The sequence below is a fragment of the Canis lupus genome, chromosome 4, assembly GCF_003254725.2.
Source record: "Canis lupus dingo isolate Sandy chromosome 4, ASM325472v2, whole genome shotgun sequence".
Lineage (NCBI taxonomy): Eukaryota > Metazoa > Chordata > Mammalia > Carnivora > Canidae > Canis > Canis lupus.
In genome coordinates, this window is record NC_064246.1 from 87,124,628 (window position 1) to 87,151,224 (window position 26,597).

Consider the following 26,597-nt stretch of genomic DNA (forward strand, 5'->3'; position numbering starts at 1 on the left):
GTCATCACCATGGTCCGTTTTAGAACATTTTTATCACCTCGCATGGATGCCTCGGAGCTGTGGGCAGCCACCCCAGCCGCCCCACCACGGGCCCTGGCAACCACCCATCTGCTGTCTTTGACTTGCTGCTCTGGACGTCTGGTATAAAAGGCGTCCTAGAACACGGGCCCCTTCACCCCTTCACTTGCTCTCGAGGTTCCGCGTGTTGTAGCGTGCCTCGGGACTCCGGCCCCTTGTTCTGGGTGCTCTCCCACCGCGAGTCATACATGTATGCCGCGTGACGTTCATCCCGTCCTCTGTCGGTGGGCATTTGGGTTGCTCCCCCTTTCGGACTAAGAGAAGTCATGCTGCTGTGAACATTTGTGTTCAGCCTTTTGCATGGACACGGTGTGGTCTCACTTGGGTATATACCTAGGAGCGGAATTGCTGGCATCTGTGCTAACTTGGGGGACCTCAGACTCTTCTCCAGAGCAGGTGCGTCATTTGAGTTCCCTCTGGCAGGGGATTCACTCCCATCCTCCTAATGGCAGCGTCTGTAGCCAGCTGTCAAGACGGTAAGATAGCGTTACGTTATTTTAAAATATGGACAGTGATAAAAATAAGGTGGATTGATTCATTCTTAATGCACATCTTGAGAGGGAGTTGACTGCTCTGGGTTTGACGCAGCTTCTCTGGGCGTTCAGAGGTCCACAGGTAGGAGGCCGTCCCTTGGTGCACGTCCATCATTGCGTTCTTCATCGGTTTCCGTCAGCTCAGTCATGTGCGTGGGGTTGCGCGGTTTCTGGTTTCGGCCTTCTCCACGACCTTTGCCCCTGGAAAGCCGTTGGTGGCTGACGCCTGAGAGCCTGTGGGTGTGAGAGTTTGAGTGGAGGTAGGAGGGGGACGTGAGGCTTTCGTGTGTCCGGTCTGCGTCCGGGAGGAGCTGCTGCTCTCTGGTGGGAATAGTGACCATCTGGTGGTGATGGTGACAGTGTAGGGACCCCTTTGTCTTTATGGTTTTTTTAAATATTTTATTTACTCATGAGAGACACAGAGAGAGGCAGAGACCCAGGCAGAGGGAGATAAGCAGGCTCCATGTGGGGAGCCCGATGCGGGACTCGATCCCAGGGCCTTGGGGTCACGCCCTGGGCCGAAGGCAGGCGCTCAACCGCTGAGCCCCCCGGGCGTCCCGACTTTATGTTTTGACTCTGTCACATTCTGAGGGATTTGCAGAGATGCAAGCTTCTGATAAGGATTTCGCTCAGCAGGAAGGAAGGCCCTCCTGATGCCCTCTGGGAACGCTGCGGGGAGGATGATGCTGCTGACAACAGCGCGGCCGCGGTTACCCTCATGCCCGTGGCCCTCAGGATTCAGATTTCAACCCGATTCCCATAAGTTTCTAAACCTCAGGTGGTCTGGCTCTTAGGGCCAGATTTCCCACAGAGGGTGTACAGGGCTTTTATATCCTTCGGGTTCGTAGACCTTGGCGGAGAAACAAGTCCTTGTTGGCACTTTTTGGGGAAAGACACAGGAGCGGGAGAAGCGGGCTCCCTGCAGGGAGCCCGATGCGGGACTGGATCCCGGGACCCCGGGGTCACTCCATGAGCCCAAGGCAGACGCTCCACCCCTGAGCCCCCAGGCGTCCCCTAAATACGCTTCTTTTGAAGAGACCTTTGCCCCATTCACCTAGTGATCTCTTAGTTTTTCCAGTCAACAATCTTTCAGGCCTTCTGCCTCCTTTTCATCTTTCCAGTATTTCCAGTAGTTTGCTGCTGTTTCTAGAGATCTCCCTGGCAGGGCCGTGGGGTTGGCATGCAGGGGAGGTGTGGGAGCTCGTTACTCCGCGCGGGCCTGTGGTGCTTTGTCTCTGGCTTTTCCTTATCTGGGGGCGTGTCTTCTCCTAGTTCTTTTACCCCCAGTTTGAGCCCCGCGGCTCTCGTGCGCCTGTGTAGACGTTCAGCCACAGTCTGAACTTCTGGCTTCGATCCGGAATCATCCCGGTTCTGCTTCCTCACTGGACTACATGCTTTGAGTTGTGTGTCCTCTCACTTGACACTGGGACGTGAGCGGCTGCAAGAAACCTGGAGCTTAAAGCTGGGACTCATAAGATTGTTTCCGCTGTTTCTCGACTCGGGGGCGGACGCGTGCTTGGCTCAAATAGGGCTTTTTCATTTCACTTAAGAGCAGCCAAGGACTTGCTGTCATTCGGCCGAGGCTGTGGCAGAGCAGCCAGTAAAGGACAGGTGTGGATTTCCGGCTCAGGCTTCGGGGCTGGGCTGGGGTGACCGAGGGGCGCCCGCCCAGTGATCTCAGCTCCGTGGCGGGGCGGCTGGCGTGTAAGCAGCCACCCGCGCCGGGCATTTGGCGAGGCAGCGAAGGCTCGGGGTTCCCGGGACGTGCCACCCGGGTCCTCACGACGGCCGCCGTTCGAGGACGGCCACACAGCCCCCCGACGGCGGTGGCATCGCAATTTGGTGCGGCCCCCCTTCCGGCCCCGTGCGGCTCCCCTTCCCGGCAGCGGTGCCCAGGACGTCGGCACTTCCAGCGTCCTCGCGGCGCGGCGCGGGACAGGAGAGGTTCTGGCCGAGGGGCTGCACGAAGAAGGGCACCCGGGCCGAGCTGGGCCAGGCGGGATGGGGGGAGGCCTGGGCGAGGGCGACCTGCAGGAGCCCAGGGCGGGTGACCGGGCAAGGGACACAGGACGGGTGGGCGGGAGGAACACCTCAGCCGGCGTGCTGGGACAGGTGGCAGGAGCCCCTCGGGAAACACGCTGCAGGGAAGCCACACTGAGATGATTCCTCACCTGGAGGTGACCGGGAGCAGAGAGCTGCCATCTGTGCGCGGCCAGTGAGGCCGCTGGTAGCAGCACGGCCACCAGCCCAACGCCGGGGTCCTTGCTGCGCACCAGGACCTGCGCCGAGCCCTTCCCGTGCGTCGTCTCGTTGCCATCTCCCTGCCCCGCGAGTGCAGGTGTGATGACCCTAACCCCACAGTGGGGAGCTGAGGGCGACACGCGCAGCAGCTAGAGGCTAGCGTTGCTTGGCCACTGGGCAGCACGGGGGCTTCAGAGCCACCACCGTCCACGCTGTTCAGACTTGAGCGGCATTTCCCTAAAAGGATCCTAGTTGATCCCATTTGGGGAAACCCCAGCCCAAGGAACCAGAATCTCACCTCTGAAAATTTCTTCCAGTTCGAAGTTACCAGTGCCAAGGAAATTTGAACCAGTGGGGGAAAATACTTTTTTAATCATTAAACTCAAAATTCAGCATCAAAAAACATTCCTCGGACTCTGATTTGAGAATGATCAGGTTCGTGCCATGGGACACGGGGGGCAGAAGCACTAACCAGAGCGCAGTGGTGGGGGTCGGATGAAGACTGCGAGGTGCCGGGGGAGGAAGGCGAGAGCAGATGGAGTCCGGGCGATGTTGGCCATCCAGGGTAGGGCTTGGGAAGGAGACGCGGCCGGCAGCGGGCGGGGGCTTTAGACCGACTCAGACTTCAAGCTTGGGAGCTGGTGATGAGGGTGTCATCCCTGAGAGAGGGGGAGGATGGGGGGAGGCACGGGGTAGGATGTGGAGGTCCAGTGTGTGGGGGGCGGGGGATAAAGATGCTTCTGAAACGTCAAGTTGGTTTGCAGTTACGGGCATGGAGGTCGTACACCGGAGTTCAGGTTCATGCGTCAGGGTCCAGGCTTCCGACTCAGAAGAGACGGATCAGAAAGGAGCCCTTGAACTTAGGACGAGGGCCAGGGCCTTAGGACCGGGAATGAGCAACCTCCGAAGTGAAGACTGGTGAACCAGTTGTCCCAGGCGCAGGGAGCCCGGAATCGGGGCCGTTGGGCTGTTACCCACCCGTGCCTCTTGCTTTGTGCTTTCTCTGGACTGAAGCTTAGCCCGCTCAGTACCAGTAGGTGGGAGGAGAAGCTCTTACTCCTTCCAAAGGCCAGTGACTCTGGGGGCGGGGGCACTATGTCATTTGTTAGTTTGCACAAGTAGCTCTACGACATTTTTTAAAATTAATTGAATCAGTTATTCATAGCCAGGTATGTTCAGTGATAGTGATTTTGATTGGACTGGATTTTTTTTTTTTTTTTAAGGCTAGAAATGTTTTGAAACTTGAGAAAATGGGAAAGGTAGAAAAGTATAAACAAAGAAACCTCTACAAGCATGTGGTCCGTTATTGGAGTTCTGGTATATTTTCTTCCAGACTTTTTTAAAAAATTATTTATTATTTATTTTTTAAAAGATTTTATTTATTTATTCCTGAGAGACGCAGAGAGAGGCAGAGACCCAGGCAGAGGGAGAAGCAGGCTCCCTGCGGGGAGCCCGATGTGGGACTCGATCCCAGGACCCCGGGGTCACCACCTGAGCCGAGGCAGACACTCAACCACTGAGCCACCCAGGCGTCCCAGGGTTTTGTGTGTGTGTGTTTAAGATTTTTATTTATTTACTCCTGACAAAACACACAGAGAGAGGCCTTCCAGGCTTTTCACATGCATTTTTAAAACTTTTGTAATTAAACTTTTTGTCTTGAGATCGTTGTAGTTCTACATGCATTTGAGCAATAATACAGAAGGATTCCATATACCGTTTACCTGCTTTTTCTCAGTGATGACATCTCGCACATCTCAAGCACAATATCACAGCCAGGGTCTTGACACAGAATGGAGACACAGAGCCTTTCCATTATCCCTGGGATCCAGCATGTGGCCCCTTGAAAGCACCTCCATTACCCTCTCACCCCCACGAGCTTCTCAACTTCTGGAAAAACCACCAACCTGCCCTCCATTCTCTATAATTTTGTCATTTCAAGAATCTTATATACATGGGATCATACCCCGTGTAACCTTCTGGGAGTGGCTTTTTCAGCTTTTGCTTTTTACACACAGCGCCGCTATAAATGCGTGTGTGTACATTTTTGTGCGAACGTAAGTTTTCATCTAGGTAGAATGAGTGCTCAAGAGTATAGTTGCTGGTGTGTATCTGTGTGCACACAGTTACTGGGGTGCGTATCTGTGTGCGTGCATTTGAAAAATTAAACATGGGATTATACTATGTGCATAGTATAATGTTACCATGATTTAGCATAACTGTGATGAAAAAATACTTGCATCGTGCTTTTCCTTGACCCTAGATTCTTCAAGGTGCAAAGACGGCCTTAACGCCTTGTGATGTACACGAGAGAGCTTTGCAAGGTGCTTCCTAACGCAGCTGGAGCAATGAGATTTTCTTCGTGCAGATTTTCCTAAAATCTTCTTTTTTTGAATAAAACAGTAGAATAGTCTAACATTTCTCTGCTCCGTCTTCTTTCTGTGGTCTCCTGAGGGAGCAGCAGAAACAGGCCAAGGCAGATATCAGCAAAGTAGGCCGCGTCCTCTTAGACAGCTTGTGCCGGGGACATAGGTCGGCACGGAGAGCCTCGAGTCAGTGGGGCTGGCCGTGGGGAGGCCCGTCTTTGGTTCCCATGACTGCTCATCTCAGCCGTGTGGGGGGACGCAGAAGCCTGAACCTCTGTCTTGGCTCATACTTGCAGTCATGAATTCGTGAGCCAATAAACGAACGAAAGAAGGAAATTAAATTAAGAGAGGCACCCGCCAGGAGCAATGAAAACCTGACGTTTTCGATCCCTTTGCACAGATCCGGCTGGCCTTGTCTGGGTTTTCTCTGGATTCAACACCGCTCCTCAATGTACAGGTTCCAGTGGTCCTAAAAAAACGTAGAACCAACCATCTGCTGATTCCCCCCCTTTGCTGACTCCCGGCATGCAGCTAGTCTCCGGGCTCGTGCCCGGGCTCCTGTGTGTGCAAAGACAATTGGTGTATTTCCTTTTAGAACCTTCTTCATTCTTCCTTGTGTTTTGCCCCTCCTCGTGGGATTAGGCACCTTTTGTTCAGCCCCCATTGGTGCCAATCACTGTGGCTCTTCCCACCATCATTTTCTTTAGCCTCAGTGATAATTCTGAGTTCTTGTTCTTCCCATTCCTATTTTGTAGGTGGAAGAAAAGCGTGGGCCAGAGCAGGTGTAAGTACCGTGCTCATTTTTCCTAAGCTCTCGGAAGCGTAGATCTAGGAGAAATGAACCCAGCCAGATCTGCTTCCGGTACTCTGAGGCCGTGCTGTGGTCATCACCACCGCCCCCCCCACTACCTCTCCATATACATTATGCCCACTTGGAGAGCCAGGACCGTTTGTTCCATGTTTGTTGAGTCTGTATCGTGGGCCAAGACTGGCCCCGGAGAACCGGGTAGGCATGCCTCTTGCCCTTGCAGAACTTTCGAACCACGGTTGGCAACACGTAATGGGTGTGAAATCAGTTCGGAGGCTCACAGCCAGCATTTAAAAGAAGCCGGAGAGAAAATATTGAGATGCGTCAAACGTCGTGACAGGTGTTTTCTGAAACTCTGTGCATAGTGGTTTACGGTATAAAACATTCCTAATGTTTTATATGGTCAAATGAGTTGGTTCCTATGGTTAAAACCATTCCTATGGTTTTATTTTATTTTATTTTTTTAAATTTTTATTTATTTATGATAGTCACACAGAGAGAGGAGAGAGGCTGAGACACAGGTAGAGGGAGAAGCAGGCTCCATGCACCGGGAGCCCGATGTGGGATTCGATCCCAGGTCTCCAGGATTGAGCCCTGGGCCAAAGGCAGGCGCCAAACCGCTGCGCCACCCAGGGATCCCAAAACCATTCCTATGGTTTTAATGGTCAAATGAGTTGAAAGAGACTGGCCTGGGGTCCCAGAGTGGCGGACCTGGACGTGATTTTCACACAAGATGACAGATTAGATGAGCGATTACAGGCTGTCCTGGGAGCTGGGAAGACCGTACACACAACAGAATGAGGAGGAGGAGGAGGCCGGCACCGTGTCCTTCGCCACATTGGCATCTCCTGAGAGGACAACCTCGGGGCCGAGACCTCAAGGGGAGTCGCAGGATGCGTGTGGCCTGGAAGGAGCTGGGCCTTCGCATCCGACCGTAATTCCAGGACGGTGGAAAATAGTAAGGCAGCTATGAGCAAACCCCAATGCCTAGACATCATCCTGGTCCTCGCCACCGTCACCCCCTTAACTTAGGTCAAATAAGGAAGAACCAGAAACCAAATTGCAGAGTATTGTCATGCCAATCTTTGGTTAACCTCTCTTCTATGTTTTTATTTCTTTGTTTCTAAAATATTTTTATACTTCATGAAAGGTCCTGTTTATAGACCTCAGCTTGTCCACATCATTTCTTCCCCTAGTGTCGACGCAGACCTCTGGTTGGTTGGCCTTTCTAGACCACGGCATCTCAACATGACACTCTTGACATTTAAACTGAACGATTCAGTGCTGTTTTGCCGCATTTCTGGCCTTTGGTGACCTGATGCCAGTAGCACCTGTCTCCTTCCCCCGGTTCTGACGACCAGAAATGTTTACAGACGTTGCCACGTGTCCCGGGGGCGGAGGAGGCAGGTGCTGAGTTGAGAACTACTCTCGCAGGAATTCTAGGATACAGTGAGAGGAGGTGGCCCAGACCGAGGATACCCTCCATCGCATCCGTCCATCAAGGGAGGACGTGCCAGGGTTCCTTTCTTTTTCTTTTCTCTTTAATTGGAAAAGTCAAATATTATGACTGGGGCTTCCAATGACTTGTAATAAGAGAAATCATGTGTATAGATTATAGAACCCTGTGTCACAGAGCCTCTTGCCCCCACGTGGTGGGAGCGTCCTTGCAGTGTAGGTGCTGTCCTAAGCTTAAAAGTAAAAGTGGGTTGACAGTGGCTCAGCTATTTTTTTTTAATCTAATTAATTGGCTCCTTTCCTTTAGATTTTTCCTGCAGAAGTGAACCCAGCGTTAGACAAGCCTTCCGAGTAGTTTTTCCGACACTCTTGGTTTCCTTGGTTCTGCTCCCGTGCCTAATCCGGTCTGGTCTTGTGACCGGTGGCGTGTATTTCTGTAACAGGAGCTATTTGTTCTGAGGCTGCATTTTCTCTAAATTGATTTCCTGTCTATTAATCTTCCATATTTTCCCCCACTTCTCAACCTTACCGCCTTTCTCCTAGTACATGCTCCGTTCAGGGAACTCCACGTACTCTGAGTTGGGTTTTTACGGAATACGTTTTGTTACTGTATTTTGGCTGCTGCTCCCCCCAAAAAAATTCCTGTAAAAAGAATTCCGTTCTTTAAACCTAGCGTTTTCCTGCTATTTGGGAATAATCTCCTGTAAGTAATACCCTGTTAATTGTTGCACATACCAATGACTTTTTTTTTTTACATACCAATGACTTTTGACGCTTCAAGGGACTCGCCTGAAAAATTCTTGAATAAGACCGTGGGTCTCATTAATCCTTTGAAATCTTTCTAAATTAAATCAGGTGCTCATTCAGCCAGCCCGCATCAACACGCTGCTGCAGGGGGCTGGATCCACGCCTTCCTCCGTAGGGTCTCTACTGCGTTGTTACCCTGACGGCGAGGCTGGCCTCATTCCTCCTAGAAAGTAACGTCTCTCGGCACTTAGTCCGTTTACCCACATTTATGTTCACAAACATTCATCACCATCTGTGATCGGTGTTTACTTGTGTATTTGGTTTTGTTTCCTTCCCCTCGTTGGAATGTAAGCTCTATTCCCAGTGCGCAGGCCACGCCAGTAAATACTTGGTTGAATGAATGGGTTTCCTTAATTTATGAGACCCTTCCTTCCTTAGCACCTGCCGTGTGCCACGTACCATTCGGAAGATCCTCACCCGTGTCAGCCCGGCTCTGAAGGGCTGGTCACCCCGGCCTTGCCTTCGCCAACACATTCTCTCTACTCTTCTCCTTCTCTGGAGATAATTAGTGTTTTGAGCAGCTGCTGGCCTCCGTCTTGGCATCGTGTTTTTATTGTTTCTGTTCACAGTCTCTTGTTTACGTGACCCTTATCTTCCGTCATGGTTCTGAGTCCTTGAGGGTATGGGAAGGATGGGTTCCAGTTCTCTGGGTTTCCCCCCCCTAGGATGGGCACGTGCCCACGTTTGGCACACCATGTGCCCCTGCAGACCTGAGGCCAGGTGTGCGAAGGTGGGGAGCTGTGTGGTGTGTAGCCGTTTCCTCCAGTGCCCTTGTGCCCCGCTCTGGACTTGAGTCCACATGTGGTCTTGCTATTCCCAGGGCTTTAAAAAAGACACACGTTTATATACAACATCGATATTTCCTTGTGTATGTTATAGGTAGGGGTGTACATAAATAATCTCTTAATGTCTAAGTGTTGTCGTTGTGGACTATCTATGATCATTTCCAAAAGGCACATTCAGGATGAATACAGAAGACCGTCTGCAGAATCTGAATTCTTTCTATCCTCAAATTTGGAATTCTCCATATACTCAGAGACAGTTAGCAGGAGGAGTTGTTTCCACGTGGGGAAGGACTTGCTGATGACGAGTCTTGGGAGGGCTTGGGCAGGAGACAGGGTGCTGGCTTTGCTGCCCTCCTCTTTCCTGCAAGAAGCTTTCCCTGGGAATCGGAGCAACCATTCTGCCCCGGGGTTGGCGGGAGCTCTGAGCAAGCGCGGGGAGATGACGAGCCTCCCGAGTGTGCCAGGAGCAGAGAGGCGGCACGGGATTCTCTGCACTGCTCGGCTGGCCACCCTCACAGCCCCTGCAGGTGTGAGACCCAAGTACCAGCCCAGTTGTTGGTGTTTCCAGGAAGCCTGCTTGGGGCGCCCGGGTAGCTCAGTCGGTTGGGCGTCTGCCTTGGGTTCGGGTCAGGGTCTTGGGGTCCCCGGATCGACCGCCACGTTGGGCCCTCTGCTCAGCGGGGAGTCTGCTTGTCGCTCTGCCTGTCACCCCACTCATGTGCACTCGCACGCGCACTCTCTCAAATAAATAAAGTCTTAAAAAAATAAAGAAAAGAAAACCTGCCTGGATTAGCATTGTTGGCATGTAGCAAGCTGGGGAAGAGTAGAGAATTTTAGCTGTTCCCTTCTGGGCCTTTCCAGATGCCCCAGGACAACTCCGAGCCTTGGTCTGAATCCCTCCCTTTAATTTTCTTCCATGGGGTCTGAGTTAGAGTGGAGGGTCAGTGTCCTAAACGTGCGTCCACACTCTTGAATGTTCCCGAGGGTTGTTTTCTTGAATACTGGTCCTTGGCCATGGCCTGCCCCTCCGTGCACTCCCTGGGCAGCGCCCCGGCCTGTCCTGCCCTCCGGGTGCCTACGTGGCGGGGCTGGCTGGCAGGAGGTGGGCCACTGCGGCCGGCGCGTGTCCTGCGGGAGGTCTGGGCCCCAGGATGCAGCTGGGGACAGCGGCCGGCCTTGACAGGACATGGTCAGGTGTCCGCCCTCGCCTGGAGCAGTTTCTCAGGACTGGTTTCTACCAACTCTTGTGGTTACTGTGGCAGAGATGCCACGGCTGAAGTCTTATTTTTTTCCTCTAGAAACATAAAACATGCCATTTCTCATGGCTTCTGAAAACCATTGGATTGGTACTTTTGCTTTTCTTAGTGGGTCATTCTCGTCTGCAATAACATGCTATTTGTTGCCACGTAGGCAACCGGTCAACGTGTAAAAATAGAATTCCCCAGTCAGGAAGTCCTGCAGATAGTCTCCCAAAGTCATTCTGCGTCTGCGGCGCGAGTGAAGTGTGTGCGCATGCGAACGCGGTACATCTTTCACGTCGTTTAGGCCCCTGCTTTTTCTACCTTCGTGTTTTTTAGGGATGAATGTCACAAAAGTATAAAATGAATAACTGTGGAGTAGACGCCGCCAGATGATTGTTACGTACACGTGTTTGTAGGTGAAGCTGGCCAACTTTTGATCAATAGGTGGAGCTGACTTAATACGGTTAATCCTACACCAAGTCAGCGGTGGTCGAGAAGCGTGGAGTAGATTATGGAAATGCGTGTGAATTCAGGGCTCAGTCTTCTCCCATCCGAGCTCTGGCTTGTGCGTGCCACCGCACGTGTGCAGCACGCATCCGTGATGCTCGGAATTTTAAGGAAGACAGCTGTCAAGGACACCAACCGATTTTAAGTCCAAGAAGGGATTTAAGGACATTTTTAAAATATTCCTGTGATGATGTGTTCCAGCCTCTAAGCAAATACGTGTTTGAACAAATCCGACTGCGTGGTGAATTTATGTGACACTTGCATTGAAGAGCGGTTATCATGAAGTCTTGAAATATATCGTGTGATCCCATGTGAGATGTTACACAGTGAAGCCAAAGTACTTTCAAAAAACTTTGGTTAGGCGGGTTCTCCACCGTTACAGATTGATAGCGCTTGGAGAAACATGCAGAGCAGTGAAGCGTGAGTTTATGATTTGTGCGATTCCCAAGGGGTGGCTGCTGCGGGAACTGCTGTCGTTTAGGAACGTCTATTAGCGCTTGTCCTATGATAGCTTCCTTTAGAAGTAGATGGTGGCACAGAGAATGCAGAGGTTGTCTGCGGTGCGCTTTCTCTTGGCCAACTCAGGGTCTTGTCGCGGAAACTGTACTGAGATTGTACTTCAAAGTGGGGAAATGTCCGGGGACACTGTTCGTTGCTGACCACTAAACAGTGGGATTCCTTCTGCCCGCCAGGTATTCACTTACAAGCAGAGCACGATTACGCAGCAGAAGGTGACCGCTATGCACCCCACGACTGAGGAGGGCGTAGATGACATGGCCACTTTGACGGAACTCCACGGGGGCTCCATCATGCATAACTTACACCAGCGATACAAGAGGGATCAAATATACGTAAGTTCTGCTTTGATTCTCTCTAAAAATCCCTCGTGTGATTGTGAAGTTTTGTTTTCAACGAGTGTTTCCTGCCCTTTGAGACCGTCCACTTAATCTAAGTAAAACTGTGTTTTCAGGTGTTCAGCCCAATTAGAAACGTGGTCCAGGTCCAGTGAATCGTGTTCTTGTGTGTGTTGCCCTGATTTTATTAGAAGGAATTGCTTTATGCGTGGAAGGGTGATTTGACCCCCTGTGAGTGCATTCTGTCTTGGAAGGGTTCTCTTTTACGAAGAAGTCACCAGAGTGCTTGTCTTTCTCAGCTAAGGGCCAGGTGGAAAATGTGGATTTGCAAATAATAGCACCTCAAGCTCCAACTTTTCTCTCCTTTTCTTGATGTTTCTCCTTTTATGGATTTCTCACATTTTTTTTTTTTCTGGCCCTGGAGCCCCTCCAGGGGAATATTTGGATTCAGGGAACCCATCTTTCTTACTTGCAGGGTTGCTGTTTTGAAGGGAGACATGTCCATAAAAAAAAGCAGGCATGCACATGTTTCAACTTTTGTGAAATGTGACTATATCTGTATTATACATGTAATATTTAGAAATCATTAAAAAATCATTTCTATAATATGTCATTACTTTTTGGCACTAAAGTACATACTTGAATTTATCTGTCAAGATTGCCCGGCGGATTTTATCTCTTTCATCTGCCTGCTTCCAAGTCCTCATAGTAAAGGGGTGAACTGCTTACCTATATTTTTTTCTTGTCAGGTTCAAACATATAGGTTTTAAAAAAAAAACCAAAATTTTGATATTGTGAAAACTCTTGATCTTTCAGTAATTTTTGTCCTTCAGCAGTTATGCTGAATTTTGCCAATGCACTGGTGATCCTGATGGGTCATGTCCGCCTTCATGGCAAGCTAGTAGATGCTCATGGAAACTCAAGGCCTGCTTGGTATTCTTGTGTCTCCAGTATATTGACCTTAGACCGGAAGAGGAGAGCTGGGCAATGAGAAATCAGTTGTTTGTGGGTTTACTGCTTAATTTTCCTCTGCTTTTTACACTGTGAAAGTGTCATTTTTGCCAGCTTGACCTAATGCTCGCCACATGTTCTCAAGCAGCCCTATGGAGAGAAACGCAGAGGGATTCCAGTCCTCTGCCGGCTGAGCTTCCTTACAGGGTCTTTAGATTACAGGATTTCCCATATGTTCTTCAGGGGAGGCAGCCTCTGTATGTATTTAGGAAGAAGCGGCCGTCTCTTGTGGGTTGTGCGTGTACTGGCAAAGCTCTGCTGTCTTCCCCTGTCAGAAACACCAGGGTGACCCGGGAACTCCCTGCTTCCCGCGGGGGGGCCAGCAGCGGGTCCCAGTTACTGTACCTGTGTGTGCGGTGTTGTTCGACGCTGCCTTGGTTTACATAGCAGTTTCCTCGCTCAGTTTGCCAAGGACTTATTTTGTCTTTCTTGAGCCAAGGACATTCCCAGGGCCCCTGGCGGCTGTGTAAGAAATGTCTGTAAAACAAAGCCCGTGCATATCAGAAATACCGTTCTAGTTGATGATAAAATGTGAAGCTGGGTTTAAAATTTCTTCATCGGTAGGTGTCTTGTTGGTGAGGATTTCAGGACTCGCCCTCTTCCCTCTTTAGGTGCAAGTTCTTACTCTACATTTATTAGTCAGGGAAATGTCAGTCCATTAAAGGGAAAAAATGACCCAAGCACAGCCTTTTAAAAGTTTTTTTTCAAAAAAATAAAAGTAAAAGTTCTCTCCCGGAGCACCTGGGTGGCCCAGCGGTTGAGCATATGCCTTGGGCCCAGGGCGTGATCCCGAGGTCCCGGGATCGAGTCCCACGTCGGGCTCCCTGCAGGGAGCCTGCTTCTCCCTCTGCCTGGGTCTCTGCCTCTCTCTCTGTGTCTCTCATGAATAAATAGATAAAATCTTTAAAAAAAAAAAAAGTTTTTCTCTCCCTCCTTTTGTGATGACGTTAAACCTGAGAGCTAAGCTGCCCAGTAGAGCCTGTGAATACCGTCTTGTTTCTTCCCCTGGAATGAAGGTCTTTTTCCTCCCCTTTGAGGGAAGAACATAGGATCCTGCACCTCCGGTTGCAGGTCGGCTCAGTACGAGGCCCTTCGCCCCTCTGAGGCGTGGGCGAGGTGTCCCGCGGCCGCCCCTTGGTCGTCCGTCCCCGCGTCGGGCGCGGCCCCTGCGGACAGAGGCCCCGCTGTGGGCAGAGCCGCGGCCGCGCTGCCCTCCCGCTCCGAGCCCGCCTGCCCAGATCTGTGAAGGGGGACACGACGCCGCTTGCTCGGAAGGTGCCGGGTCCGGTTTCCGCCGCGGGCACCGGTCATCGCCGCGGGCTGTGACCGTAGCAGCTTAAGAGGCCCGCTGCCCCCCGGCTCCGTGGAAGCACCGTCTGGGGGCGGGGGCCCACCCGCGCCCTCGGAGGCCGGAGGTCCCGTCGTCTGGCGGGCGGGCCACCGGCTGTTGGCAGGTCCCCACCTTCGGCCCTCAGAGCCAGCAGCGGGGACCGGGGCTCTCGCCGTGGGTCTCTCCTCCCGCCCCGTCGTCCCCTCTGCCGCCAGGACATCCCCCCGCGGTCGGATGGGGCCCGCCGGGCGGGGTACGGGTGCATCCGGCACCTCCGGCCGCGGTCACATCCCCAGAGCTCCCGGCGGCCCGGTCTCGGCGTCTGCGGACTGGCCACGGGGGTCCGGGGGCGCCCTGTCCGCCCCCCGCCCCTGAGGCGGCCCCCGCGGGTCTCCCCCGACGCCCCGGGTCTCGCAGCATTGGGTTTGTGGGCGGGAAACAGGTTGCTGTGAGAAGGCCCGGCCCGGCAGAAGGCCTGCTGGCCTGTGTGAGGGCCCTGGCGCTCTTCCCCTTGGGGACCGGCCTTCCCGGACCCCACGAGCCGTCCCCCGCCATCCCCAGCCGTGAACGGGGGACACAGCCAGGAAGCGCTAAAGCGCTCCGAGGAGACCGGTCCGAGTTGAGCAGGTTTCTCCACTCGCCCGCTCCTGGGCTCGGCGTCAGGAGCCTGTCGGTTTTTTAAGGTTTGTTTTCTAAGAGGGACGGGGCGTCCCTGACTGGGCTGTTCTCGAAGCAGGTGGCGGGCGAAGGCTTCTGGGACCTTTGCAGCTCTCCCCGCGTCCTCCTCGTCTGCACCCAGGTCTGTAGGAAGCTCCGCCGGACACTTGTCCTGAGTCCTCGAGGGCAGAACTGGGCGGCCTTCTCTGTCCGAGTGAGGGCCTGCGTGGCCCCGGCCCCGCTGCAGGTCCTTCTGGGATCGGACCCTGGTGAGAGCAGCTCCGCTCGAGCCACAGCCTCACCCCCTGATGCTGGGGTCCTTTCCTGGGATTTCAGGTTCCTGGCGCCTGAGGCCCCACCTGTCTTTCCCTCTTTGGCGACTCCCCCAGTCGCACCACAGCCCCCAGCCTGGGCCTCACCCCAGACCCCACCCGGAGCCCCCTTTCTCTGGGCTTCCCGCCACAGAGGCCGCTCCCTGGTTGCCTCTCCCTGGGAGAGGGTCTGATGAGGGCCCAGCGATCCCCTCTCCTCCTACCCGTCATGGGACCAGGAGGACAAGTACCCACCCCCGTTAGGTTCCTAGAGACTCAGGGAAGGAGCCCGGCACGTGTTTGTGGGACGACAAGGGGAGACAGAGGGCGAGGTAACCTGCGGGTGGACGAGGCCTGCGCTGCCGTGGGAAGCCCTATGTGGGGGGTGGGGTGGGTACGGCGGTGACGGGAGGGGCAGCAATGACACTTCAGAGGAGTGTACGAGCTGGCTCGGAGAGGCTGGTGGACACTGCACGTGAAGATGGAGCGATGGGAGCGGACTCGGGGTGATGGTCTCCCTGGGTTGAGGGAGTTCCTTTGCTCGTGGATTGTGGTGTGTGTTAGGGTTGAGCCCTCCGACAGGGCGGCCGGCTGTGGTCAGGACAGCCTAAGGCAGCGGTCCTCCACCGGGGGACTGTGCCAGGGGACGGTCGGCACCGCCCGGGGACACTCCTGGTTGCAGGGCCCAGGCTGGGGATGCTGACGTGTCCAGCGGGTGGGGCCAGGGGTGCCCGGGACCACGCAGCAGAGCGGGACCTGGGCTGAACTGTCAGCGGTGGCGAGCTGAGAGGCCAACTGGCTGGACACATGCCCGCACCCCGCACCCCGAGGCCAGACTGGGTTCGCAGCGGCACCGGGCTGGGCGGGAAAGAGCACAGCACCTTTGTTAAGGGTTTTGGGGAGAGGATTTCCCAGAGGTAGAACTTAGATGTTGGTAGGGGTGGAGTGCATGGACCGCAGAGGGCAAGTGGCGCAGAGCGCATGGGGTCTAGCCTGGGCACAGGGGTCGGGAGGAAAGGGGGAGGATGCTGGGGGAGGGCGGGCAGCTCTGGTGGCCACCAGTCTCGGGAAGCCCTAATGGCCGTGAGGACCCGGGCCACGGTCCAGGCAGCTCCTCTGGGAGGGGATGCTGGGGCCGGAGCTGCTTCGGGATGCCCATCTTGCTGTACCCTCAGAGCCTGGGGGGTTCCACGTTATTGGGGGCCCTGCACGTGCACACAGTGGGGACAGGAAAGCGGGGCTTCCACTGTGGAGAGCGCAGGCCCCGTGTCCGCCCCGCAGCCCATGCTGTGGCAGGGTGTCGTCCTCCTCTGGGGGACACGCAGGGTCTCCGTCCTGGGCTGTCACGCACTGAGGCAGGTGCGTGGAGGGCTGTGGACTGGACCCCGGGAGGCCGTGCTCTGGCTGTGGGGTCGGGTCCCAGGGAGGCCGTACTCTGGCCGTGGGGTCAGGTCCCAGGGAGGCCGCGCTGTGGCTGTAGGGTTGGGTCCCAGGGAGGCCGCGCTCTGCTGCGCCGGGACCCTGGCTCTTTTGCTGGTCCTGCCGAACAGTGTGGAGATGAGCAGCTAACGACCCACTTGGAGAAGCGGCCCGACTAAAGACACACGCTGATATCAGCGCCCACAATTCTTCACAGCTAGCGTATTTTTTTTTTTAAGATTTTATTTATTTATTCATGAGAGACGCAGAGAGAGGCAGAGACACAGGCAGAGGGAGCAGCAGGCTCCATGCAGGGAGCCAACGTGGGGCTCGATCCCGGGTCTCCAGGATTAGGCCCTGGGCCGAAGGCAGACGCCAAAGCACTGAGCCACCCAGGGCTTCCCCGCAGCTAGTGTATTTTTAGGTTGTTTCAAAAACCTCCTCCCTGGGCTGGGTGGCCTTGCACCCTGAGTCTGTAAGCGTGCGGGACGATGTTCCCGAGTGACCTGGGAAGCCTCCTCCTTCCTGCGGAGTGATGTGTTGCCAGCAGCCAGCAAGAGACCTGCTCGCGGAGCAGACAGGTGAGCCGCGTTCACCCGCGGGTCCTGGGCCGCCAGCCGGGGAGGCCTGGCCTAGATGGCCGTGACTGCTCCCACGTGCAAATCTAACTCTGAGGGGAGTTTTCCCAGAGTAGACTGTCTCTGGATTCCTTTCCGGCCCCTTCGGAAGCCCATGTCAGGTAGCCGCGTGCCTCTCGGATGCCGGGATGGCCCGGGCGCCGGCGGTTAGCAGCCTCCGCGTGCGCCTCGTGTGGGGAACAGCTGAAGGCTGTGTGGTTTGTCGGGGCCTTTTTTTCACATGAAATCAAGACTGGTGTTGCCAAAAGATGATTGTAACCATCTGTCTGACTATATGTATTTTTAAACTTCACCAAACATTCATACTCTTGAGTGGCCACTTCCACATCAGCACATGATGGTGGCAATTAGGGACGTTATTTTTATGATTTTTTTCTTCCATTCCTGTCTCTTTTGGGTCTTTTTTTGGGTCAGATTCCTTTCAACAAGGAGGAAATTTTAGACAGAAGTTTACTCAAATTAAATGGAAACGTCACTTGTAAGTTTAAGAGCTTGTCTTCAGCAACAACTTGACTTACCTGTTGTAATCTAGTTTTCATCAAACTTGAATGCTTAACAGTCTTGTTCATTGTTCAAAAATGTTTTAAATTTTTAAATTGGATAACAACAGCAGTTTCTCTTATATAGAAGGTACTGGACACAGAGCACTAGAACACAGTGGAAATGTGAATTTATCTGGTAGATTTGTGGTCAAATCATGTGCTCCCAGTATATCTACGTTGATACAGCCCCACCTGTGTGCCAGGCTGGGCGCTAAGCTCTAAGGCTGCAAAATTACTCTTGTTCAGAGTAGTTATTTCTTGGAAGATTGGATAAATGAAAGACTTTGCGCCTCCAAGACCTCATAGTTCACTGGTGAAGACACACAGGCCAACCGTTGACAACTGCCCAGGGTGACACTGAATGTGATAAAAGTACTTGGAACATAATGAATGGGCATCCAAAGGAGGAAAAAAAGGAAGAGGTCAGACCACGATTACCAGCAGAAGCACGAGTCCTGCTGAGTTTTGAAGTATTCATAGGGGACTTTGGCCACGAGGGAGGCTGGCCTATTTCTAGCAGAAGATCAGCGTATTTAAAGACATGAACTAGTACGGCACATTCGTCCAGCTGTAGGACATTCCAGATGCTGAAATGTCGCATGCAGTCATCTGGCAAGGTGGTCAAGAGCAGGTGAGGAAGGGCTCTGTGTACAAGTGAACAAGTTCGAATATATTTGTGAAGGCTGCGTGCGACAGCTTGCACCTGAGTTCCCGGAAAACTCGCTCTGGCTGCAGGGTGACGGATGAGTTCAGCAGACATCCAGTCTAGGACCAACGAGCAGAATGGGAAATGATGGGGTTCCAAACCAGATGGGGGGAGTTTGAGTATGGAGGACACTGAGAGGAAGATTGTAGGGTTTGTGGGGGCAAGTAGGCTGAATTTCTATAGGATGACTCCCAGATTTCTGGATTAACCCTTTGGGTTGACCATGGTGCATTTATCAAGATGCCGCTAAGTGAAGGGAGCCTGGATGGCTCGGTTGGTTAAGTGTCTGATTCTTGACTTTGGCTCAGGTCACAACTTCAGGGTTGTGAGATGGAGCCCCGTGTCAGGCTTCACGCTCAACGTGCAGTTGGCTTGAGATTCTCTCTCCCTCTTCCCTTCCCCTGACTCACGTGTGTGTGCTTGCTTGCACTCTCCCTCTCAGTAAATAGATAACAACTTTTTTAAAAGGTGTCACTAAGTAAAAAGAAACAGGTGTGTTGGGGAGCTCAGCCTTGTCCATGTGAGTCAGAGCTAAGGGTCATCCAGGTGGAGATGTCCAGTGGGCCATTGGGCGTATGGACCTGTGATTTAAAACTGAAGCTGCGTTCAAGATAAAGATAACTGCTGTTGGTAGTTCAGGTGATCAAGACGGAAGGAAAGTAGAGAATGGTGGATGGGAGATGTATTCACGATCGCATGGGGAGAAGCAGTTGTGGTTTTCATTTTCCCTAACGAAAACAATACACAGCTCTGGGTTATGTAGTATTTGCACGTAGCAATCATGTGGGTGGACAGAGGGCGTGTGTTTATGACTGATCACAATCTTAGGCCCAGAGGGGGTTAAGTCATGTTCCAGGGAAGGTGGCTCTGGGCTGAGGAGCCCTTGGGTTCCGATGACCAAACCTTGTTGTATAGACTGTTGGTTCCCATGGTTGAATAGTGTCTTCCTAATGGTAGCACGGATCCCTCGGTGTCTCGGAACAGAGTACGTCTGAGGCCACTGGGTCACCTTTCTTTTTCTGAGTTCTACCTGTTTTTGAAAATCTTGAATTGGTAGACTTTGGGTTGAAGAAATGCAGCGAGTGAGTTTCTTCCAACATTTTTAAGCAATATGTACTGCAGCTGTTCCAGATTATTAAAATGGGCAAGGAAATGTATTTTTTGGTGAGTTATGTGGAACTTTTCTGACTAGGAAGATTTGTTATGTGCTTTCTATTTCTGAAAAGCCATGAAAATGACCAAGCTATTTATCCTGGTGGAAGTTGGAATCCAGTATGAGGAGACCAGTACCTGGTCCCACCCTATGTTTCAGAGCTTCACGTGTCCGGAGTCTGAAGAGGCATAGCATCGTCCTGGCCATTTCTGGAGCCGTAGTCATACCTTTTTATAGAGGGATAAATGGTGAGACGTAACAAATGTGTCTCACAGCTCTTGGGATTTCTTACCACATGTGATCTGTGTTTCACCGGGTAGTTAAGAGGGTCAAAGAAGAGCCTGGTTGTAGATTAACTGGCCAGTCACCATTTTTATTTCTATTTCTATTTGAACTTCACTTACCCAATGCTCTCTTATCCGTGCAGCCTTTGTTTTGGTGATAAAATAACCCATGCAGAGCGGGATGTGTACAGTAGTGGGGGAAAGATAAGATGCCCTTGGCCGTAATTATTTATATTGCTGATAGACCTCTAAGACTTCACCTAATTTGTCGTCCTTTGAATAAGCTCTTAAGAACTACTGCTCTTTTTATTTTTTTTAAGATTTTATTATTTATTCATGAGAGACACAGAGAGAGAGGTAGAGACACAGGCAGAGGGAGAAGCAGGCTTCCCCCAGGGAACCTGATGTGGGACTCGATCCCGGGTCTCCAGGATCACACCCTGGGCTGAAGGCAGGCACTAAACCGCTGAGCCACCTGGGGATCCCAAGAACTACTGCTCTTGTTGCCACGTTGTCTTGTGCTTCTGTTTCGTGGAGGTTCAGAAGGGCCACTTGGCACGAACACGGGCAGGAACAACAAAAACTCAGTAACCGAAGCCCTCGCGCCCCCGCCCGCACAGCTTCTGTAGCTGTAGAGAGAATTCATTAGGAGTCAGGCGACTGTCTCCCCTTTTGGGAGCCACTCAGACTCTCTTCTCTCATATCCCAGGTGGGGGGACCCCGAAGGTGGGGGACTCTGTTGGAGGGTCAGGAGTTCGTGTGTCACGCAGGAGCTTGGATTGAACATGCCAGTCTACGTTGGGAAATCTGAGTGAAGCCAGGGCAGGAGACGGACGGGAAGGAGATGGACCCTGGGGTTTGTTGAAAGACTTACACACGAGGTGTGGAGGCATTGGGCCTGGGTAGAGAGCTGGACGCAGTCTGCAGGGGTTCCCGTCCTGTACGTGGGCAAGCAGCAGAGGCGGCCACCACACACCCGCAGTAGGGCATGCCGGGGACCCGGTTCCTGCCCTTGATCTCACACCCGGGCTCTGCGACTGCAGGGGCAGCATGTAGCCGTCCCTTCCTGTGTCAGAGGAGACCCAGCCGTGGCCTGTGGCCTGCCCACATCTCAAGGATGTGTTGGAGCAAATGAGGGCTGTGAAGACGTGTCTACGTGGGTGGGGCTGTCCTCCGTGTCCCACAACCATGAAATTGTTGCTTTGGAAACATGTAGGCTTGTCATTTAAAATCTGGTGACAAGGGCAGCCCAGGTGGCTCAGCGGTTTAGCGCTGCCTTGGCCCCAGGGCATGATCCTGGAGACCCAGGATCGGGTCCCACGTCAGGCTCCCTACATGGAGCCTGCTTCTCCCTCTGCCTGTGTCTCTGCCTCTCTCTGTCTCTCATGAATAAATAAATAAAATCTTTAAAAATAAATAAATAAATAAAATCTGGTGACAAGACTTTTAAGAAATGTCTGAGGCCGTTAGTGAGAAGGTGAAGTAGTAAAACTTGGGCATGCATGTTGGACGAGCCTGGTTAACCTCCGGTACTAAATGGAGGTACTTAGATTGGACAGGCGTTTTTAAAAATTATTTTTTTTAAGTTTTCACTTAAATTCAAGGTATGCAAGAGGCATTTTTAACTCTGAATGGCACAAAATTGCCCGTAATCTTAAAAAATAAAAATAAGGACACCTGGCTGGTGCAGTCGGGTTAAGCATCTGACTCTTGGTGTTGGCTTCGGTCATGATGTCAGGGTCCGGAGATCCAGCCCTGTGTCGAGCTCTGGCTTCAGTGTGTGGAGTCTGCTTCTCTCTCCAGTGTTCTGCTTCTCCCCCTTGTGTTCTCTCTCTAAAATAAATAAATCTTAAAAAAGAATAATGAAAGAACTTTAAGAAATAAAAGATTGGCTTCTCTATGCATGCCAGCCAGACACACATTTTTATATATTTCTTCTTCTTCTTCTTCTTTCTTCTTTCTTCTTTCTTCCGCCTTCTTCTTCCTTCTTCTTTTTTCTTCTTTCTTCCTCTTCTTCTTTTCAGATTGAGTTTGATTCAAATTAGGCCTAGTCGTTTGCTGGTATGTGGGAGTCCAGCTATTGAATTCACTATCAGCCACAACCTATGTACTTATTAATATTTGAGCTCTGATGAGATTACTTCATCCCTGAAAGTCTAAATGCCTTTTGTCCTCTCCCTTAGTAAACAGTCTGTAATTTGTTGCCAGGATATTTTTGTTTCTCAATTTGGGTTAAAATTGTCTGAAAATGGAGTATGAAGCTTCTTGTTATTTACCCTTAATTCTGTGCTTGTTTTCAGATCTTTCCTTGATCTTACAAAAAAAGAGATTTATGTATTCTATCAGTACCAAAATTCTCAATATATTTTTTAAATATTTTATTTATTCCTGAGAGACTCAGAGAGAGGCAGAGACACAGGCAGAGGGAGAAGCAGGCTCCCTGTGGGGAGCCCGATGCAGGATTCGATCCTGGAACCAGGGATCACTCACTTGGCTGAAGGCCGATGCTCAACCACTGAGCCACCTGAGTGTTCCACAATATTAATCTTTTAAACTTTTAAAATGTTTGTCATCAAACACACACAAACTTTTGTCATCCTAACCATTTTAAAGCATACACTTTGGTAGCGTAGTGTACATTCACACTGTTGTGGATCTTTTAGAATGCTTAAATCTTCAGAACTAGAACTCTGTGCCTGTTAAGCAACTCCCCAGGGCGACTGGACGGCTCATTCAGTTGAGCGTCTTGGTCTTGGTTTTGGCTCATGGGTCGTGGGATCGAGCCCCGTGTCCGCTCTGTGTTCAGCCAGGAGTCTGCTTGAGGATTCTCTGCTTCTGCCCCTCCTCTCATTTACGTGTGCACTTTCTCTCTCTCTCTCTAAAAATTAATCTTTCAGAAGAAAAAAAATTAAAAACAAGTGCCCCATCCCCACTCATGCCAGCCCGCGGCAACTGCCATTCCACTTTTCTTCTATGACTTTGACTGCTGTTGGTCCATCATTTCAGCAGAATCATACACTGTTGTCCCTTGGGGCTGGTTTCTTTCACTTAGCATAATGTCCTTAGGGCTCAGCCACGTTGTGTATGTCAGAATTTCCTTCCTTTTTAAGGCTGAACAACACGCCACTGTATGTGCATTTACTACAGTTTGCTTATCCATTCTTCCATTGGTGGACACGTGGGTTGCTAACGCCTTTTAGCTATTGTGTGATATTCTTTTATAGGCCCCAGAGAATGTCAAGTTTGAAAAGCCATTCTTCACTCAGTAGGAATACAGCGAAGAAAATAAAGTGCTTGGAGAACATTGATTTAAGGAAAACCTTGAACAGATTCAAGACCTGTTATAGGGCACCTGGGTGGTTTAGTCGGTTAGGCGTCTGCCTTCGGCCTGGGTCGTGATCCCACAGTCCTGGGATGGTCTCGCATCAGGCTCCCTGATCCTCGGGCGTCTGTTTCTCCCTCTGCCCCTCACTCGTGCTCTGCTCTCTCACTCTCTCTCATTCTCTGTGTGTCTCTCAAATAAATAAAATATTTAAAATTAAAAAAAAAACAAGACCTGTTAATCTGCTTAGTGTATTTAATATGGTTTAAACTGTAGGGATTTTCTTTCTTTCTTTCTTTCTTTCTTTCTTTCTTTCTTTCTTTCTTTCTTTCTTTCTTTCTTTCTTTCTTCTTCTTTCTTTCTTTCTTCTTTCTTTCTTTCTTTCTTTCTTTCTTTCTTCTTTTTCTTTCTCTCTCTCTCTTTCTTTCCTCCTTTCCTTTCCTTTCCTTTCCTTTCCTTTCCTTTCCTTTCCTTCCTTCTTTTCTTTCTTTCTTTTCTTTCTTTCTCTTCTTTCTTTCTTTTCTTTCTATTTTAGAAAACTCTACCTCTACAGAGTGGAAAGGACCCCAACAGGAGTACCTGCCTTCTTAGAGTCACATCAGAATATAGCCATATACCACTGAATGCCCCGTCTCTCAAAATCCGGTGCAGCTCTTTTATACTTCAGTGCTCTCTCTGCACCCAGCAAGGGTCCTGAGCATTGTGTACACAGAGGACTTCAGCTCGTCGTCTGGCGTAGAGATGCAGACGTGCTCAGGGGGTGCAAAGAGCTGTCCCGTGGCTGACGACAGGCAGCTCCTACCTTCCTATAATGGTGAAGGTGTGAAGCAGTTGAAATGCAGATCACTTGCAACATAGGTCTTCATCTCATGTGTTATGTGGAGTGGGCAACGCAAAGTAAAGTAGAAGCCTGGCTTGGTATCTCCCATTAACCCCACAGCAAAGCGGCCTCTTATCCGCAGGTTCTTCTGGCACCTTCAGCCATTCCTCCAACACAGCAGTCTCAGAAGGAGAAGCCTTCGTCCTTTTATTCCACAGGTCAAAGCCACCGCAAATGTCGCCACTGGGGTGCCTGGCAAGGTGGACAAGCTGCATTTGGAGGAGCATTCGGGAGCTCAGGGTCTGGGGTAGGTGTTAGTGGAGAGGAGAAGACTGTGTCCACCCCCTTCAGGGTGGGCATCATTGTCATAGGCTGAGAGACTGAAGAAGACCAAAAATTGAGCCCCTGGGTAGCTCAGGGGGTGACCCCGGGGTCATGGGATCAAGTCCCGCACTGGGCTCCCTGCAGGGAGCCTGCTTCTCCCTCTGCCTTTGTCTCCATCTCTCTCTCTCTCTGGGTCTCTCATAAGTTAATAAATAACATCTTTAAAAAAAAAAAAAGACCAAATATCGTTGAAAGAGTAAATTTAGGTACACTACCCTGGGTTTGACAGGCTCGTGTTGTCCATTTCCCGTTTTCCATCAAAATGGGGAAAGTCAGGCTTTCTTGCATAAAGTGGGGAAGGTCTGTTTTTAGTGATATTTATATGAAACCGTCCTCTCGACAACGTACGAGGGACCACGCGTTCGTCACGGCAGCCGGCTAGACTGAAAGTCGAGGAATGTATTCTCAGCCTCCTGCTGTGGAGCCACGCGAAGGTCACTGTTGCTGTAGGAAGAGCGGCGACCGCCAGAGCCGTGGCGGTCATTGGGCATGAAGAGTGTCGTCCAGCTGCCCCCGCGTGGCATGCTGGCTTCCCCTCGAATTCTGGGCCTCTCAGGGCTCTTGCTGGGAGTGTCGTGCTTGGCAGCGCGCCTGCTTCTCTTCCCTGCTGAGGTCAGGGTGGTGACTCGCCCGCGGAGGCACGCGGACAGGTGTTGGGAAGGCTCCTCGGAGCCGCCGGTGCCGTGGGACCTCCGTGTGGGGCCAGCTGCGCGGGCACGACTGTTGCGCGGCCTCGGGGGGCCCGGCAGGTGCCACGGGCGGTGCTGCAGCTGCCCCCGAGCTGGACGCCCGCTGTTGGGCATCTGGCTGCCGCCTCCCCAGGCCTGCTGGCAGCGAGCGGGGCCCCTGCGCGCCCCGCCACACTGTCGTCCTGACACCTCGTCCGCCGCTTCCCCGGCCACTGAGCTTCACTTCAGGCAGGCCGAAGATCCGTTTTGGATGCTGGGGCCTCGACTTTGCCAACAGGCTTTTAATGCCCTCGGATTTCCCACCCCCGTGTAGATAGCGTGTCATCGCATGCAAGACACATGACCCCCTGAGCCACGCGGGGTGACCAGTGGGGTTGCCCAGCCCGGCCGGGGGTAGCCTGCCTATGCGGTTTTCACCGAAATCATCGCTTTCAAAGTCAAGGTTTGTGGAAAGGCTGATACTGTTTATGAGTCAATCGATACTTTTTTTTTTTTTTAATTTTTTTTTTATTTATTTATGATAGTCACACAGAGAGAAAGAGAGACGCAGAGACACAGGCAGAGGGAGAAGCAGGCTCCATGCACAGGGAGCCTGACGTGGGATTCGATCCCGGGTCTCCAGGATCGTGCCCTGGGCCAAAGGCAGAGGCCAAACCGCTGCGCCACCCAGGGATCCCCAATCGATACTTTTTTAAAAGAAAGGCTCATCTCCCAAAATTTTATTTTATTTTATTTTTATTTTTTCTCTCCCCAAATTTTATAACAATGACACAAATGTGTTATGACAAGGTGCTCAAAATTGTCAAGACATGCACTGGGCATGTCATTTCTTAATTTTGTTTTTTTGGTTTTTTGGTGTTTTTTTTCTTCTTGACTTTAAGTAGGGTCCACACCTAACCGAGGGCTTGAACTCACAGCCCTGAGGTCAAGAGTTGCATGCTCTCCTGAGCCAGCCAGCCAGGTGCTCTGGGACATATCCTTTTTTTTTTTAAGTGCATTAATCATGGGTTAATATCCTAATATTAATTAAATCTGATACTCAGCTTGATACCGTGTGGCTCTTACATTTTATTTGTAACCGAGAAAGAGGATTGCTGTGTGCCTACCTGGCAGTTTTAAGAGAGAAGGCATTGTCTTAATTTCTGCCAAAGTAGGAAGAAAGTAAGAACCCATTTCAACAGAAAATGACCAGCTTTGGTATTTCTAGAATAAAAATAAAAATCAGGGCAGCTAGCTGGCTCAGTCAGAAGAGCAGGCAGTTCTTGGTCTTGGGGTCATGAGTTCGAGTCCCATGATGGGTATGGAAATCACTTAAACTTTTTAAAAAATCCTTAAAAAAATAATCATACGGCTACCAATCCTCTGCCAAAAGGTAGAAACAGGTCTGAGAGTTTAGACAAAGTTGTGGCAGGTGCAGCCCCCGTGCCCCAGCAATGCCCGCCTGCCTCGCCCCTGCAAACAGCTGACATAAAGGAAGGCCGGGCACCCAAGGTCATAGCGTGGGTGGGGGACGCCCCGGGAGTTGGGTGGCTCTCGGTGGTCCTTCAGAAGTAGGACCGATTCCTTCCGCAGAGGATGAGCAGTTTCCATCTTCCTTCATGGCCACAGCTCTGCCACGGTGCCTGGCTGGGGGAGTGGGGCTTCTGAGGGTTGAGCTTT

The 26,597-nt window shown here is 51.6% G+C and overlaps 1 protein-coding gene across 5 annotated transcripts in view; it reads left to right on the top strand.

Moving 5' to 3' along the window:
* Nucleotides 1-26,597, top strand: part of MYO10 (myosin X) — a 195,609-nt gene that overhangs the window by 67,031 nt on the left and 101,981 nt on the right. For all 5 annotated transcript variants that reach the window (XM_025436397.3, XM_049109422.1, XM_049109424.1 and 2 more), the window contains one exon: nucleotides 11,511-11,669. In XM_025436397.3, the coding sequence (XP_025292182.1) occupies nucleotides 11,511-11,669 (159 nt within the window). The remainder of the gene's footprint in view (nucleotides 1-11,510; nucleotides 11,670-26,597) is intronic.